The sequence below is a fragment of the Salmo salar genome, chromosome 13, assembly GCF_965601325.2.
Source record: "Salmo salar chromosome 13, fSalSal1, whole genome shotgun sequence".
Lineage (NCBI taxonomy): Eukaryota > Metazoa > Chordata > Actinopteri > Salmoniformes > Salmonidae > Salmo > Salmo salar.
In genome coordinates this window covers 42,792,937-42,810,667 of record NC_138303.1, presented here as the reverse complement: position 1 = coordinate 42,810,667, position 17,731 = coordinate 42,792,937, and the positions used below count along the sequence as shown (strand labels likewise).

General features: G+C 42.0%; 1 protein-coding gene across 1 annotated transcript; it reads left to right on the top strand.

Annotated features, from left to right (window-relative positions):
- Nucleotides 1-497: 497 nt before the first annotated feature.
- Nucleotides 498-7,621, top strand: LOC106567080 (tetraspanin-31-like). The gene is made up of 6 exons (XM_014135955.3): nt 498-691; nt 1,582-1,749; nt 3,844-3,924; nt 4,536-4,676; nt 5,073-5,183; nt 5,424-7,621. The coding sequence occupies exons 1-6, from the start codon at nt 629-631 to the stop codon at nt 5,496-5,498; spliced, it is 639 nt and encodes a 212-aa protein (XP_013991430.1). The 5' UTR covers nt 498-628; the 3' UTR covers nt 5,499-7,621.
- The last annotated feature ends 10,110 nt before the right edge of the window (nt 7,622-17,731 follow it).

Genomic DNA, 17,731 nt, shown 5'->3' with positions numbered 1-17,731 from the left:
TTTTACATGATAATACAATTTCAGGTGCAATAGGTGCATTAAGTGTTTGTGTTAATAGATATCTCTATGTTCACAATAAGGGCATAACAACAGGCCTATAGTAACACTGACAGCATCAGAGCATCTACTTGTCTCGTGTTGCTGGTAGCTGGTGTTGCTGTACATGACATAATGCCAATGCATGGGTAAGTTAATGTTTACATAACAATCATCTGCCTTTGAGTGCCTCCTGTGTCTCTCTCTTTCTCACCCCTCTGCACTATGTTGCATACTCCTTGTCAAGGCTTGTGGAGTAAGGCCTTCCATTATTTATGACCATCATTCATTACCCCATATGTGATATGAATAACATATTACACTGGATCATATATTAGATTTTATTCAAGAATTATGATATTTGGAAAATGTTGCACATTTTTTTTTTTTACATTCTTCCAAATACTGCATACACAGAGATTAGTAGTCTTGATGATGTCATGTTTTGCACACACACGTCATGACAACGCCCTCTTTTCACTTGTGTGCTGTTGCCTGCCAGACCAACAACAAATCAGTTTAGCCAGTTAGCCTGTGAAAGCTTTGCTATTAAAGCAAGGTCTTTGTTTTAGAATTTCGATAAAATACGAATATGGTCTGTGGTGGATTTACCTGCTCTAAAAACGCGCTTTGTTCCTTAAATGTGGTTTACATTGTGAGTATTGAAGTGGAACATCTTAGCTAGCTAACGTTAGCTTACTAAACAGCTAAACTGGATAGCTAGCTAACTGGCAAATGGAAGATTGTGTAACTAGCTAGCTAACACTTTTTTATTTCGTTTTAACTAGCTTACGATGTCATCTAACTGGACATATGGGTAATTTCTGACGTAGATTGTTGCTTTTGCTAACGTTAAATGTATTGTGTCATATTTAACGTTAACATTAGCTAGCTAACCAAATAACGGTATCCTACTAAAGTTAGCTAACTGCTACATTAGAACGCATCATTACTTGGGTTGGGGAAAAACATAGATACATCTGCAAGTGAATAGCTAGTTATCTAGCTATTCCAAACAATACTATACATTCGCTAGCTAGCTGACTCAGTAGGGGTTTGATTTAGCTATATAACTAGCTCAAAGTGAGCGTTATCTCCCTCGACCTCTGAATCGTCACTGACACGTGTTACAGCTGTTCCACAAGGTCCACTCGGTCCTGCCCCCCACCACCCCGGGTTCACGTTTTGGTTTGTGGATGGGGGTTTGGGAAACCCTGCTATAGTGCATAGTTCTCCTCTGCCAGCTCAGCCCTTAGATAATAGATCTGTGTGTGGTATTTTGTTTGGATGCATTCCTCAAGCAGCACATTGGCCTAGTTATTATCTTACCTTTCCCACGTCCTCAGCACAAACTGCCTCAACACTGTTGTATCAGAGACAGTGGTTCCTTACTTGATTGCTTGGATCTGTTTGTGCTGTCTTGTCAACTCCTATGAGCATTGCAAATATGTACCATGACCAAAGGAGTTGACAAGACAACACAACCACATCTGGGACCAGGTTAACAGTTAACTGTATTTGACTATTTCTCACCTCCCTCCTCAGCTGGTAGGTCTGCTGCTGATAGGCGTGGCAGCATGGGGGAAGGAGTTTGGCATTGTGTCTAGCATCCACATCATCGGTGGGGTCATAGCTGTGGGCTTCTTCCTGCTTCTCATAGCCATCGTGGGACTCATCGGAGCCATCCACCATCACCAAGTCATGCTCTTCTTTGTATCCTTTATATGTCCTGTAGGAGGAAGTCTCCTAATGTGGCTCAGTTTGAGTCAATCGTTGGGCTTTAATTACAGTTTCCTTGACTTCATTGTATTGGGCAACAGTTTGGAGTAGTGTATATATTAAGCCAACCAAAATCTACGTTTTTGTAAGAAAATTGGAGATAAAATGAAAAATGAACATCTCATGGGAAGTTTTATGACATTTTTTATTGTAAGTGAAAAATATTTGATTAAAATATGTGAAAAGTCCAGACTGGGCTTAATGGGTACTGAATGTACCCTTAAACCCATAGATATTCCAAATAAACCCACCTCTTAAATAATCAATTTTTATCCACTTCCAAATGTTGAAAACATACAAACTGACATTTGTTATGGGATCTTAGATTATATGAATCTCCCCTAAAGTTATTAAAACAAACTGATCATTACTATTCATCATGAAATTACCACTCATAACAGCGGGGTGTCCAATCGTATCCACAGAGATCAATGTGAACCTAGGCTTTTGTTTTTGCCTACCGGTACACACCTGATTCAACTATTCATAGACTTCAACTATTCAAGACCGGATTAGTTGAATCAGGTGTGTTATTGCTTGGTTAGAACAGAACCCTGCACCCACACTGGCCCTCTGTGGATAAGAAGCCATGCACAAAGACCATAACACACACACATTTAAATGAATTATCTGAATGCTGGTTCACATTTGCTGTACTCCTATTATTGTTCATTAGTTCAACTTGTCTTCCTAAAGCCTATCTGAAGACAGTTTCAAATCTCCCTCTCTACTGTTGCATTACAAAGGTACGTGTGGTGAACCAAAAAATAGAATCACCTGGATGAATGAGGGACAACAATATGACAATGCCCCGGGCCTAACTGCATGAGTAGTCGTCCAATGGTCATCTTCTTGTCCCTCATTTGTTTCCATTTTTGTCTACTACTTGTAGGTCTTCTATCCCTGGTATCCTTAAAATCTTCTCTCTCTGCATCAACGACTACATGTCTACTCCAAACCTCTTGGAGAGACTACAAAGGCTTTTTAATTGTTCTTCCTTTTGGTAAAGGCACCATGGATAGATGCATAACTCTAGTTTGAGTATTTTAATCAACATAAATCGGAAGAAAATGCATATTTATGCTCAGGTTAATTGAATATTAGGGATATCAACACACAATCTCCATGTGTTTCAATGCACACTGGGCTTAATTGGAACAACAATGATTTATAGTAAAAATAAATAAATAAATGGAAACCAATTGTTTGGGGAATAAATATACACTATAGACTACAATATTATGCAAAGTTATTGATCATATTGAACAATATTTATTTTCATTGAGTTCTACTGTAACTGTTAAGCCCACCTAAGATAAATGTCAAATTTACAAAAAATGTGTATGTATAACAATGCAAGGTTAATTTAACAGTAAAATAAGACAAAATGCATTTTAAAAAATGTGAGCGGTGAGTTCTTGAGATCTATTATATTGTTGTGGTTCACCAAGTTATGTTGCTACTGTATTGACTGTGACATGTGGTACGACTGCTAGCATGAAAAACACATGGTTTCAATTGGCAATAAATAGTAATTTATACCCATGTAGTATGCTATCATGTGCATATCAACACATTAATCTCTTAATTTTACATGAAGTATGATCACTTACCTGAGAAGGTGCAAAAAAACATCTGGAAAATGTGTTTATCTGAGAGTCGCCTCCACACAAGTTATTTTGCAGCTTTGAAATTGGCCACTAGTAGGAACTTACACATGCCAATAACTTAATAATAAAACATCTGGTTGTCTTCGAATAAAAACTGGTATGGATACAACAACCACATAAACTGGTTGAAACATTAAATCGCAGAAAATGTTATTTTCTTTTCTTCTTTGAATCCAAAGATGGAAGCGGGCTTAATAGGTAAGCTTACCCCCTATCTCCCAATGTAGAAACTCCCATGTAGAAGCTCCATTGTAGAATGTAGAAACTCCAATGAAGAATGTACTCTCTATCTATCAATCAATATAGGCCTAGTTGATAAATTACCAGTTTGTTGTTTCCTTTAACCGGGCCCTTGTAGTACATGATCATACTTTTCCTGGTATTCCTTGTCCAATTTGGAGTTTCATGCTCCTGCTTGGCCATGAACCAAGACCAGCAGGTGAGTACCCATAGATCCCTCAAACTCAACTCTGGAGACCTGAGACACCAGGTGGGTGCAGTTAATGATCAGGTAGAACAAAAAACCAGCAGGCTCCGGAACTCGTAGGGTAAGAGTTGACCCTACCCCCTAGGAACTTGTGTAGATCTGAAAGGAATGGATAGATTCCCTTCCTCTATCCATTTCAGCTATGCCTTGTCAGCTGCTCCCTTCCACTCCCTCTTTCTCTGTAGAATCAATCTTTATGGCTGCGTTTAGACAGGCAGCCCAATTCGGTTATTTATTTCACTAATTGGTCTTTGACCAATCAGGGGGGAAAAAAGCTGATGTGAAAAGATCTGATGTGATTGATCAAAAGACCAATTAGTTGAAAAAATATAAGACTTGGCCTGCCTATGTAAACAGAGCCCATGTTCTCTTGTATTTCCACTCACTCATGTCCTCATGGGTCTGTGTGGCTCAGTCGGTAGAGCACGGTGCTTGCAATGCAAATGATCATGGATTCGATTCCCACTGGGGCCACCAAAGAAATGTATGCACTCAAAGTCGCTTTGGATAAAAGCATCTGCTAAATGGCGAGTATTATTATTATATATCCTCTCTCTTTCCAGGAGAAGCTACTGAACTCAACCTGGAGTCTGATGAGCAACAACACTAAGGGAGAGCTGGAGGGCCGGCTGGACTGCTGTGGCCTGCTCAACAACACCCTCGGCCAGAAGCAGTTTAACCAGGACTGGTTCAGCTGCAATGCTGTAAGGATTGGCTTTACTTGTAATGCATGTTCCTGCAAAATACTACCTGGAAATAGTTGTACTTGTAATACATGTGTCCTTCTGCTCATACTAAGTATGACAGGGAAATGCATGCACCTACAACTGTAAGTCGCTCTGGATAAGAGTGTCTGCTAAGTTACTCAAATGTAAAAATGTAGCTGTATATTACATTTCCCCCTTGTTCATGATTAGTCACCACAGGAAAATGTATTTCAGAAATGACTTGGTTTTATCCATGGGTAATGCCCTGTCACATATAAATATGTGACGTAACGGTCAGGGAAGCTCTGCGCTTTATCAGAGTATTTGCCAGTCGATCTACTGTTAACAGTCCACCACAGCTGAGACTGCGAGCGTGTCTGTCTTCCATTGCAGCCGTGTAAAGACAGGAGAAACTGCTACACCTGTGGTACCATGATGCTACAGCACGCTTCAGAGGCTCTGAAGATCCTGGGAGGCGTCGGACTCTTCTTCAGCTTTACCGAGGTGGGTGTCTGAGCTGCGAGCCTTTCTTTAGGCACTTTTTGCTCTTTTCACACTATCGTGACCACCTGAACCCAAACCAAACGGCGCAAACTTGGATATTTTCACACTCTCCACAATTCCAGACACTATGGTGGATACGCAACCAGGCCAGCTCAGTACATCTTGCTTTGGCTCAGTAGTGTGAAAAGCCATTTGGTATGACCACATCCTTGTCTGAATTATGTAATCATTCTCTTCCAGATTCTTGGGGTGTGGCTGGCAGTGCGCTACAGGAACCAGAAAGACCCCAGAGCCAATCCCAGTGCTTTCCTATAGTCGGTCTAACCCCATCTAATTAATGCAGTACTGTAGATTCCCAATGAGGAGATACACTGGTAGCTGTACATGTAGAATTGTGCACATCTAGAAACACTCAGGAGTTTAAACTGGACCACAATCATACAAATGGGCTCCGTTCCAAATGGCACCCTAGCCCCTCTATTGAGCACTAGTTTTGACCAGGGCTCCATAGGGCTCTGGTCAAAAGCAGTGCACTATATAAGGAATAGGGTGCTATTTGGGAGACATCCGCGGACAAGAGAGCGCACACAGAAGCTGACACACCCCTCCGATATACACACCTTCCTTAAATTCACACTGGACTAAAACACATCGCCTACCTACTGCATTAACCTCTGTTTGTGCAAGCACTCCTCTTCATATTGCCTAGTTTAGGTTTTGCGAGGGGTCAAACTTCTCGATTTTGGCAAGGATCCAGATCTTATGTATGATAGGATAAATGGCTGCCTCCATTGGGCTATTGCCCAGCCTTGATTTGAGTACCGGATCTTTGATGACTGACTATATTCCAACCATGTAACCGTAGACATTATTTTACACTTGCCCTGCTGCACAGACATACCTACAGTACCTTGTTTTCTCCCATGCCTATTGACAACCCTACTGTGTATAATGTTTAATAAGCCAATTTAATTCACCTTTTCCTCCTGTATGTAGTGTTGATTCGGCTGAGTATGGCCCTCTAGATTAGTGCTAGCTGTGATGTGTGGCACTACAGTATGGTATGTATCCACTGCTGTCAAATGCATTATTCAGGAAGTTTCTATTTTTCTCTCTTAACTTGAGGTGAAATGCTTTGTTGTCGTTTGAAGTCAGATCGAAAATCTCAAAAGTAACGGTTGTCGCAAAGGAATGGGTGTGATGGAAATGTATGTTTTTCAGATGAATTGATGATGCCGTAGATGCTGGTATTGTATTTTAGAAGTTCGATTTTAGATAGTCAAGTAGTTAAACTGATAGGATTAAGAATATTTATGAATTTAACTTGTGTAACTGAGCCAACTAATTTAACATTCACATAAGTAAGTAGGTAGATCGCCAATGGACTGCAGCCCTTATCGTTGTACATGTGTATATTCTTTTGAAAGTGTTCAATATCATGAAAGATGGGTTTGATGGTTAAGAGATCCACACCTCATGCATTTCCGATGTTCCTTTGTTTCACAAATGATGTCAATAAGTGTAACGATTTAGTGACCTATGAGGGACATGGTAGTCAAGTACACTATGACCTCTCCTGCTACTTAAAGGTACATTACGTTTATTCCTAGCTCCCTATTGGTTCTCGTTATTGGAAGTTGAAAGTGTAAACAATAGCAATAGTTCACGTCTCTGAACGTCTTTGAATTGGTTTATGATAAGGTAAGAAAGTAGTAAGACCATTTGGGTATGTCTAAGTCTTGTATTTTTCCAAAATAATTGTAAAGAGCAATACAATGTTAAATGGCACCTTTAACTGGAAGGGAAATTATCTATTATCGATCATTTAAAGTTTTTAGCTGAAAATCAGAAGTTATGCCTAATTTGGTCGACGCTATAGTGAAAACCTGCTGTACTTGTTTTATTTTCCGTAATGCTCAGTTTGTTTTGTGCATTTGTTGTTTTGCTGAATGATGTCATTGGTTTTGTCCTCATTTGCTGACATGTTTTTGTTCAACAGTGTTGAACTCATTTTAAAATGTTTTGATAATGCGCAGCAGGCATTTTTTTTTAATGAACTTAATATTCTAGTGTTAGTAAGCTGTTTTTGTTAAAACACATTACTGCTTGTTCTATGTCTTACACGGAGGAGAGGCATCTCATCTGGCCTCTATTGATCTGGATCAACCTTTAGGACTAAGATGAATTGAAATGTCAGCGCTTGTATTACTTGAACCACTTATGGTGAATTAATATGGTTTTGATGGTGGATATGGTGCTTGAGTGGAGCCACTACAAGGTCTAATGCATATATATATTATCTGTACGCATAATATTAACTCTGTACCTTGTAGACCATGTACCCTACTTAAAACCTTGTGCACTTGTTATCCCAATTGTACCCTATCTTGAATTTTTGAGACTTCAATTTCCAAATAAAAATGACAAGATAGGATAAATGTTTTACTTTGACTATTTTGAGACTCACTTCTGGGCAGGAAATGATCTCAATTCACATTTGAGTAGTTATTGTGTAATACACATTTTATCCATGACCAGCTAAGGATGAGCTTGTTTTACAATGTGCAGCTCTCTCTATGTACCACACAGTGGCAGCACAGCGCATATACCAATTCAGCTGCACAACATCCATATTCAATTGCTTAAAAAAGGAGTCAAGAGGAACTAGAAAAGGTGGACTATAGCAATATATTCCTGGAAGATCAGCTGACTAACAGTATGATAGAGGTATTTAGTCCTGTATCTATTGCATATAAATGCCACATACTGTACATTTTCCAGTCAGGTTTTAAGGAGCCAGGACTGGGAAAAAATATTGAGGAAATTCTCAGACAATTGTAAATGTATGAGGTGGTTTCCCTGACACAGATAAAGCCTAGTCCTGGACTAAAAATCTTACTCCATGGAGAATCTCCACTGAAAGTGCTTTTTAATCCAGGTCTAGGCTTCATATGTGTCTGGAAATCCGAATCATTTTCATGCCTATAATGTAAGTCTATTGATCCTCTTGTTGGGTCCCATGACAGCAGACTCTGGGTAATAATACACAAGAGGCCACTTAGTTACAGGCATTACTTTACCAATTCAAATAAATGGCACATCCTTTTGAGTAAGCACAAACAAGTTTATTAACAATGGGAACATAATCTGAGTATCCCTAATTCCCTAGTCTATCCCTCCATGACATGAGATTGCTACCACTATAGTATGTTATACATTGATTTTATGGGGGACTGATATTGACATATTGAATAAACAATATTCCAATACGTTGCACCATAGCTCATGCAAATTTTCAACACCCGCCCCTAGATGGGACGTAACCAAATCACATGAGGGTGTTTTAAAAGGCTACGTATACGACTTGGCCGGGTGGTGTACCTGCATACAGGTCGGGCGGGGCCTATCCCCTGGAGTGTAGTAGGAACATTTATGTAAGTAAAATGTGCCTAGTAAGGGCTTTGGGTCCTCAGAGTTTCCGGTACGCGGACAGCAGTGTGGTTTGGACACCTCGCTGGTCCACAAACTGGGTTTGTGTGTGTGGTTTGAACACCTCGCTGGTCCCCATCATCCCCATCCTGTCAGTGTGCTCTCCTGAGGGCCTACTGCCAGTCCATGTCCCAAATGGCACCCTATTCCCTATTTAGTGCACTACTTTTGACCAGGGCTCAAAGGGGTTTGGTCAAAAGTAGTGCACTAAATAAGGAATAAGGTGCCTTTTGGGACTAAGCCCGTTCCCTACCCTGTGATGCATGTCCATATGCCGGGTGTATTAACTTGGAGGAGTGGAGGAGCTGTGGAAATTCACACCAACAGGGACAACCATCTGGCCCTATAATGATATTTTATGTGGTTGTGTGTGTTTGTGTCATGTAATGTACAATGCCTTTTCAAAGACATAAGTAACGAATACCATATGCAGCCTACAATATCTTAAAATTATGGATTATATATTATATTAGAGATCTGATAACATGGCCGTTTAAAAATCCTTAGTCTATCTAATTAGCATAATAATACAAAATCTAGAGATATCTGGTACAGTGGGGGGAAAAAGTATTTGATCCCCTGCTGATTTTGTACGTTTGCCCACTTACAAAGAAATTATCAGTCTATAATTTTAATAGTAGGTTTATTTGAACAGTGAGAGACAAAATAACAACAAAAAAATCCAGAAAAACGCATGTAAAAAATGTTATAAAATTATTGGAATTCATATGAGGGAAATAAGTATTTGACCCCTCTGCAAAACATGACTTAGTACTTGGTGGCAAAACCCTTGTTGGCAATCACAAAGGTCAGACGTTTCTTGTAGTTGGGCACCAGGTTTGCACACATCTCAGGAGGGATTTTGTCCCACTCCTCTTTGCAGATCTTCTCCAAGTCATTAAGGTTTCAAGGCTGACGTTTGGCAACTCGAACCTTCAGCTCCCTCCACAGATTTTCTATGGGATTAAGGTCTGGAGACTGTCAAGGCCACTACAGGACCTTAATGTGCTTCTTCTTGAGCCACTCCTTTGTTGCCTTGGTCCCATTTTCAATGCCCTGGCTGAGGGAAGGAGGTTCTCACCCAAGATTTGACGGTACATGGCCCCGTCCATCGTCCCTTTGATGCGGGGAAGTTGTCCTGTCCCCTTAGCAGAAAAACACCCCCAAAGCATAATGTTTCCACCTCCATGTTTGACGGTGGAGATGGTGTTCTTGGGACTAAGCTCATGCAACTTTTTCCCCCCACTGTACCAGATATATAATGTGCTTCTTCTTGAGCCACTCCTTTGTTGCCTTGGTCCCATTTTCAATGCCCTGGCTGAGGGAAGGAGGTTCTCACCCAAGATTTGACGGTACATGGCCCCGTCCATCGTCCCTTTGATGCGGGGAAGTTGTCCTGTCCCCTTAGCAGAAAAACACCCCCAAAGCATAATGTTTCCACCTCCATGTTTGACGGTGGAGATGGTGTTCTTGGGGTCATAGGCAGCAATCCTCCTCCTCCAAACACGGCGAGTTGAGTTGATGTCAAAGAGCTCCATTTTGGTCTCATCTGACCACAACACTTTCACCAGTTGTACTCTGAGTCATTCAGATGTTCATTGGCGAACTTCAGACAGGCATGTATATGTATTCTTGAGCAGGGGGACCTTGCGGGCGCTGCAGGATTTCAGTCCTTCACGGCGTAGTGTTACCAATTGTTTTCTTGGTGACTATGGTCCCAGCTGCCTTGAGTGCATTGACAAGATCCTACCGTGTAGTTCTGGGCTGATTCCTCACCGTTCTCATGATCATTGCAACTCCATGAGGTGAGATCTTGCATGGAGCCCCAGGCCGAGGGATATTGACAGTTCTTTTGTGTTTCTTCCATTTGCGAATAATCGCACCAACTGTTGCCTTCTCACCAAGCTGCTTGGCGATGGTCTTGTAGCCCATTCCAGCCTTGTGTAGGTCTACAATCTTGTCCCTGACATCCTTGGAGAGGTCTTTGGTCTTGGCCATGGTGGAGAGTTTGGAATCTGATTGATTGATTGCTTCTGTGGACAGGTGTCGTTTTTACAGGTAACAAGCTGCGGTTAGGAGCACTCCCTTTAAGAGTGTGCTTATAATCTCAGCTCGTTACCTGTATAAAAGACACCTGGGAGCCAGAAATCTTTCTGATTGAGAGGGGGTCATATACTTATTTCCCTCATTAAAATGCAAATCATTTTATAACATTTCTGACATGTGTTTTTCTGGATATTTTTGTTGTTATTCTGTCTCTAGCTGTTCATATAAACCTACCATTAAAATTATAGACTGATCCTTTCTTTGTCAGTGGGCAAACGTACAAAATCAGCAGGGGATCAAATACTTTTTTCCCCCACTGTATATACATTTTTAAATGGGCTGAGTTTCAATCCACCGCATCTGCCGATATCGGCCTTCTGCGGTGGAAGGTGGCAGAGCTACAGAGGTGTTTGTCATCCCGAAAATTGGTCTTCTCACGAAAATGTCTGTAGCTTCCAAACAATTTAGCATACAAACTAATATGGCTAATATGGAAAGAGGAGATTCTCATGACTACGACCCCCACAAGCGTCTTGGGACTCGTCTGAAGTCAGTACAGCCGATCTGCCAACTTCTGTCTGTATCGTCCGAACAGTTTGGGCTACACGCTAATATGAACCCAACATCGAAAGGTGAGACTCACGAACACGTACATGTGTTGTTGTTTTTCTCTAGGACGCCCACAAGCCTCACTAAACTCATAAGAGTTTAGAAAAAATTATTATGGAAGTATACTGTATATGGAAGTACTTTAGTTCCAATAATAAGGGGTTAAATATGAGTAATTAAAATGTAAAAAATCCTGATCTATCTTTTTTCCAATGTATATATACAGTTGAAGTCAGAAGTTTACATACACCTTAGCCAAATACATTAAAACTCAGTTTTTCACAATTCCTGACATTTAATCCTAGTGAAAATTCCCTGTCTTAGGTCAGTTAGGATCACCACTTAATTTTAAGAATGTGAAATGTCAGAATAATAGTAGCGAGAATGATTTATTTCAGCTTTTATTTCTTTCATCACATTCCCAGTGGGTCAGAAGTTTACATACACTCAATTAGTATTTGTTAGCATTGCCTTTAAATTGTTTAACTTGGGTCAAACGTTTTGGGTAGTCTTCCACAAGCTTTCCACAATAAGTTGAGTGAATTTTGGCCCATTCCTCCTGACAGAGCTGATGTAACTGAGTCAGGTTTGTAGGCCTCCTTGCTCGCACACACTTTTCAGGTCTGCCCACACATTTTCTATGGGATTGAGGTCAGGGCTTTGTGATGGCCACTCCAATACCTTGACTTTGTTGTCCTTAAGCCATTTTGCCACAACTTTGGAAGTATGCTTGGGGTCATTGTCCATTTGGAAGACCCATTTGCGACCAAGCTTTAACTTCCTGACTGATGTCTTGTGATGTTGCTTCAATATATTCACATAATTTTCCTCCCTCATGATGCCATCTATTTTGTGAAGTGCACCAGTCCCTCCTGCAGCAAAGAACCCCCACAACATGATGCTGCCACCCCTGTGCTTCACGGTTGGGATGGTGTTCTTCGGCTTGCAAGCCTCCCCCTTTTTTCCTCCAAACATAACGATGGTCATTATGGCCAAACAGTTCTATTTATGTTTCATCAGACCAGAGGACATTTCTCCAAAAAGTACGATCTTTGTCCCCATGTGCAGTTGCAAACCGTAGTCTGGCTTTTTTATGGTGGTTTTGGAGCAGTGGCTTCTTCCTTGCTGAGCGGCCTTTCAGGTTATGTCGATATATGACTCGTTTTACTGTGGATATATATACTTTTGTACCTGTTTCCTCCAGCATCTTCACGAGGTCCTTTGCTGTTGTTCTGGGATTGATTTGCACTTTTCGCACTAAAGTACGTTTATCTCTAGGAGACAGAACGCATCTCCTTCCTGAGCGGTATGACAGCTGCGTGGTCCCATGGTGTTTATACTTGCGTACTATTGTTTGTACAGATGAACGTGATACCTTCAGGCGTTTGGAAATTGCTCCCAAGGATGAACCAGACTTGTGGAGGTCTACAATTTTTCTTCTGAGGTCTTGAATGATTTATTTTGATTTTCCCATGATGTCAAGCAAAGAAGCACTGAGTTTGAAGGTAGGTCTTGAAATACATCCACAGCTACACCTCCAGTTGACTCAAATGATGTCAATTAGCCTATCAGAAGCTTCTAAAGCCATGACATAATTTTCTGGAATTTTCCAAGCTGTTTAAAGGCACAGTCAACTTAGTGTATGTAAACTTCTGAACCACTGGATATGTGATACAGTGAATATAAGTGAAATAATCTGTCTGTAAACAATTGTTGGAAAAATGACTTGTGTCATGCACAAAGTAGATGTCCTAACCGACTTGCCAAAACTATAGTTTGTTAACAAGAAATTTGTGGAGTGGTTGAAAAACAAGTTTTAATGACTCCAACCGAAGTGTATGTAAACTTCTGACTTCAACTGTATGTTATTCAATGCGTTTCTATGGGCAAATATCAGACCAAATTCAATGTTTCATCAAATAATACAACATTTAAAACATGATACTTACAGGGATCCTAAAATTCCCTCTTAAAACAGTTGCATATGTTAGTAGCTTAGTTGAAACCCAACCCTGGGTCCTTAGATCTTAGGGGTAATTATTTTTATAATTGAACGTTACATTGCAACCACAGGGCATCAATACCCACATAGAATGTTGTTTGGAAAAAGTAACTGATATTTCTCTATTATTTTAGATGATGGCTGCCGTCTTAACGGCTCTTAACCAACCATGCTATTTTGTTTGTTTTTTGCGTTGTTCGTAACCTGTTTTGCACATAATGTTGCTGCTACCGTCTCTTATGACTGAAAAGAGCTTCTGGACATCAGAACTGCGATTACTCACCTCAAATTGGATGAAGAGTTCTTCTTCAATGAGTCAGATGGGAGGGATTTTCTTCAGACACCCGACCAGGCCCAGATCCCAGTCATTCGCTGGAGAAGGAAACTGAGATTTCGCGGAAAAAGATCAGGATGCCTCGTGAGGATCAGGCAACGAGTGGCTAATCTGCCTTTGCCTTCCGCCCTGCTAGCTAACGTTCAATCGAAGTAAAATAAATGGGACAAACTGAAAGCACGTATATCCTACCAATGGGACATTAAAAACTGTAATATCTTATGTTTCACAGAGCCGTGGCTGAACAACGACATTAAGAGCATACAGCTGGCGGGTTATACATGCAGGATAGAACAGCAGCCTCTGGTAAGACACGAGGGAGGGGCCTATGCACATATGTAAACAACAGCTGGTGTACGATATCTAAGGAAGTCTCAAGGTTTTTCTCACCTGAGGTAGAGTATCTCATGATAAGCGATAGGCCACACTATCTACCTAGAGTTTTCAACTGTATTTTTCATAGCTGTCTACATACCACCACAGGCCAATGCTGGCACTAAAACCGCACTCAATGAGCTGTATACCGCCATAAGCAAACACGAAAACGCTCATCCAGAGGCGGCGCTCCTAGTAGCCGGGTACTTTAATGCAGGGAAACGTAAATCAATTTTACCTAATTTCTATCAGCATGTTAAATGTGCAACCAGAGGGAAAAAAACTCTAGACCACCTTTACTCCACACACAGAGACACGTACAAAGCTCTACCTCGCCCTCCGTTTGGCAAATCTGACCATAATTCTATCCTCCTGATTCCTGCTTACAAGCAAAAATTAAAGCAGGAAGCACCAGTGACTCAGTCTATAAAAAAGTGGTCAGATGAAGCAGATGCTAAACTACAGGACTGTTTTGCTAGCACAGACTGGAATATGTTCTGAGATTCTTCTGATGGCATTGAGGAGTACACCACATCAGTCACTGGCTTTATCAATAAGTGCATTGAGGACATTGTCTCCACAGTGACTGTACGTACATATCCCAACCAGAAGCCATGGATTACAGGCAACATTTGCACTGAACTAAAGGGTAGAGCTGCCACTTTCAAGGAGCAGGACTCTAACCTGGAAGCTTATAAGAAATCCCGCTATACCCTCCGACGAACCATCAAAAAGGCAAAGCGTCAATACCGGACTAAGATTGAATCCTACTACACCGGCTCCGACGCTCGTCGGTTGTGGCAGGGCTTGCAAACTATTACAGACTACAAAGGGAAGCACAGCTGAGAGCTGTGCAGTGATATGAGCCTACCAGACGAGCTAAATAACTTCTATGCTTGCTTCGAGGCAAGTGACACTGAAACATGCATGAGAGCATCAGCTGTTCCGGACGACCGTGTGATCACACTCTCCGCAGCCGATGTGAATAAGACCTTTAAACAGGTCAACCTTCACAAGGCCGCAGGGCCAGACAGATTACCAGGACGTGTACTCCGAGCATGAGCTGATCTACTGGCAAGTGTCTTCACTGACTTTTTCAACCTCTCCCTGTCTGAGTCTGTAATACCAACATGTTTCAAGCAGACCACCATAGTCAGTGTCCCCAAAAACACTAAGGTAACCTGTCTAAATGACTACCGACCTGTAGCACTCACGTCTGTAGCCATGAAGTACTTTGAAAGGCTGGTTATGGCTCACATCAACACCATCATCCCAGAAACCCTAGACCCACTCCAATTTGCATACCGCACCAACAGATCCACAGATGATGCAATTTCTATTGCACTCCACACTGCCCTTTCACACCTGGACAAATGGAACACCTATGTGAGAATGCTGTTCATTGACTACAGTGCAGCATTCAACACCATAGTGTCCTCAAAGCTCATCACTAAGCTAAGGACCCTGGGACTAAACACCTCCCACTGCAACTGGATGCTAGACTTCCTGAAGGGCCGCCCCCAGGTGGTAAGAGCAGGTAACAACACATCCACCATGCTGATCCTCAACATGTGGGCCCCTCAGGGGTGCGTGCTCAGTCCCCTCCTGTACTCCCTGTTCACTCATGACTGCATGGCCAGGCATGACTCCAACACCATCATTAAGTTTTCGATGACACAACAGTGGTAGGCCTGATCACCGACAACGATGAGACAGCCTATAGGGAGGAGGTCAGAGACCTGACCGTATGGTGCAAGGACAACAACCTCTCCCTCAACATGATCAAGACAAAGAAGATGATTGTGGACTACAGGAAAAGGAGGACCGAGCACGCCCCCATTCTCATCGTCGGGGACGTAGTGGAGCAGGTTGAGAGCTTCAAGTTTCTTGGCGTCCACATCACCAAGAAACTAACATGGTCCAAGCACACCAAGACAGTTGTGAAGAGGGCTCAACAAAACCTATTCCCTTTCAGGAGACTGAAAATATTTGGCATGGGTCCTCAGATCCTCAAAAGGTTTTACAGCTGCACCATCGAGAGCATCCTGACGAGTTGCATCACTGCCTGGTACGGCAACTGCTCGGCCTCCGACCGTAAGGCACTACAGAGGGTAGTGCGTACGGCCAAGTACATCACCGGGGCCAAGCTTCCTGCCATCCAGGACCTCTATACCAGGCAGTGTCAGAGGAAGGCCCTAAAAATTGTGAAAGACTCCAGCCACCCTAGTGACAGACTGTTCTCTCTGCTGCTGCAAGGCAAGTGGTACTGGAGCGCCAAGTCTAGGTCTAAGAGGCTTCTAAACAGCTTCTACCCACAAGTCATAAGACTCCTGAACAGCTAATCAAATGGCTCCACAGACTATTTGCATTGCCATGTGACAAACAAGATTTGATTTGATTTATACTTATCTCTTCACATAACAGAAGGAGGGGAAATGGCTTCAAAAAAACATAGACATAGAAAGACAAGAATGCAATTCTGACCATTTCTATGGATGGAACCATGAGACAAGATAATGATGTGTCTGGATCTAGATCTACATTCCTCTCACTGTAACGATGCAGCCAGGGCCAACAGGAGGGGAAATCATTGTCATCAGTTCAGTAAGAGGAGAGAAACAGGTCAGTAAGCCTATCAATAATGTAACAGACCGACCGGTGGGTGGGTGGATGCATGTTGTTAGTGCTCATAAAAGGAAAGGCGCCCTGCCCTGCTACGCCTGAAACTGTCAGTATGGGAGACGATATACTGTTGTTATCATAATTCCCCCCATTACAATAAGAATGGTGGTGTGTGCATGTTAGGGTTCATAAAGATAGCCCTGCACTGCTATGTCTAGCAGTATGGTAGAGTGTAAGGATATCTTGTGATCGGAATTATTCTGTTACAGTATGAATCACACTCCATACACTCATTAGTAGGAAGGATCATATCGGGGCAGGTGGTGATAGTGGGGGTGGGGCAGGATGTTTACGAGTCACTGAAACTACTCCTCAGATTACCATAAGAGGTTTTCGTGTAGGAATACGGGATAGCAAATATGACCGTTTATGAAGACTTCACATAATAGCCTATGAACTGCATCTCAATCCAAGCTCCATGTTGAAAAATCCCCAAGTGCAGAGTATGTGTGAAAAATCTATTCTGATCAATCTAAGAGTAGAGGGGGATCTGTGCAAGGCGGCAGGGAATTGCTATGGGTTCAGAATGCTGAGTGTGGGAGCCGGCCAGTGGTCAAGGAACAGCCAACAATTCTGTGTGTGTGTGTGTGTGTGTGTGTGTGTGTGTGTGTGTGTGTGTGTGTGTGTGTGTGTGTGTGTGTGTGTGTGTGTGTGTGTGTCTATTTGTGTGTGTCTATTTGTGTGTGATTAAACTGACCTTACAACCCCAGCGTGCGATATAACCTAATTACCTTCTCTGGTGCACTCTGCGAAATGGCCCCGAGTCAATTCTCCCTCACCAAGGAAGGAGCATGATCTTTCTCTGTTGTTTCTCCATCACCATGACACGAGGAATTTCATGGACCTGATAGTAAACTAGTGGTTGCTGGTGTATTAATCTGTGCTTGATTTAGGCAGGAGCTCACCAGAGTTGAGTACTAGGACCTTACATTTTCTACTGCTTGAACTCCTGTTCCTCTTATAGAATATTCATTCAACAGTATTGTGGAGCTCCTGCACCTAAATATAAAC

Excerpts from the sequence above, each read along its gene's own strand:
- LOC106567080 (XM_014135955.3), top strand. The coding sequence starts at position 629 with ATGGTCTGTGGTGGATTTACCTGCTCTAAAAACGCGCTTTGTTCCTTA. Across the intron at positions 4,677-5,072 it reads ACTGGTTCAGCTGCAATGCT|CCGTGTAAAGACAGGAGAAA; the intron begins GTAAGGATTGGC and ends CTTCCATTGCAG. Across the intron at positions 5,184-5,423 it reads TCTTCTTCAGCTTTACCGAG|ATTCTTGGGGTGTGGCTGGC; the intron begins GTGGGTGTCTGA and ends ATTCTCTTCCAG.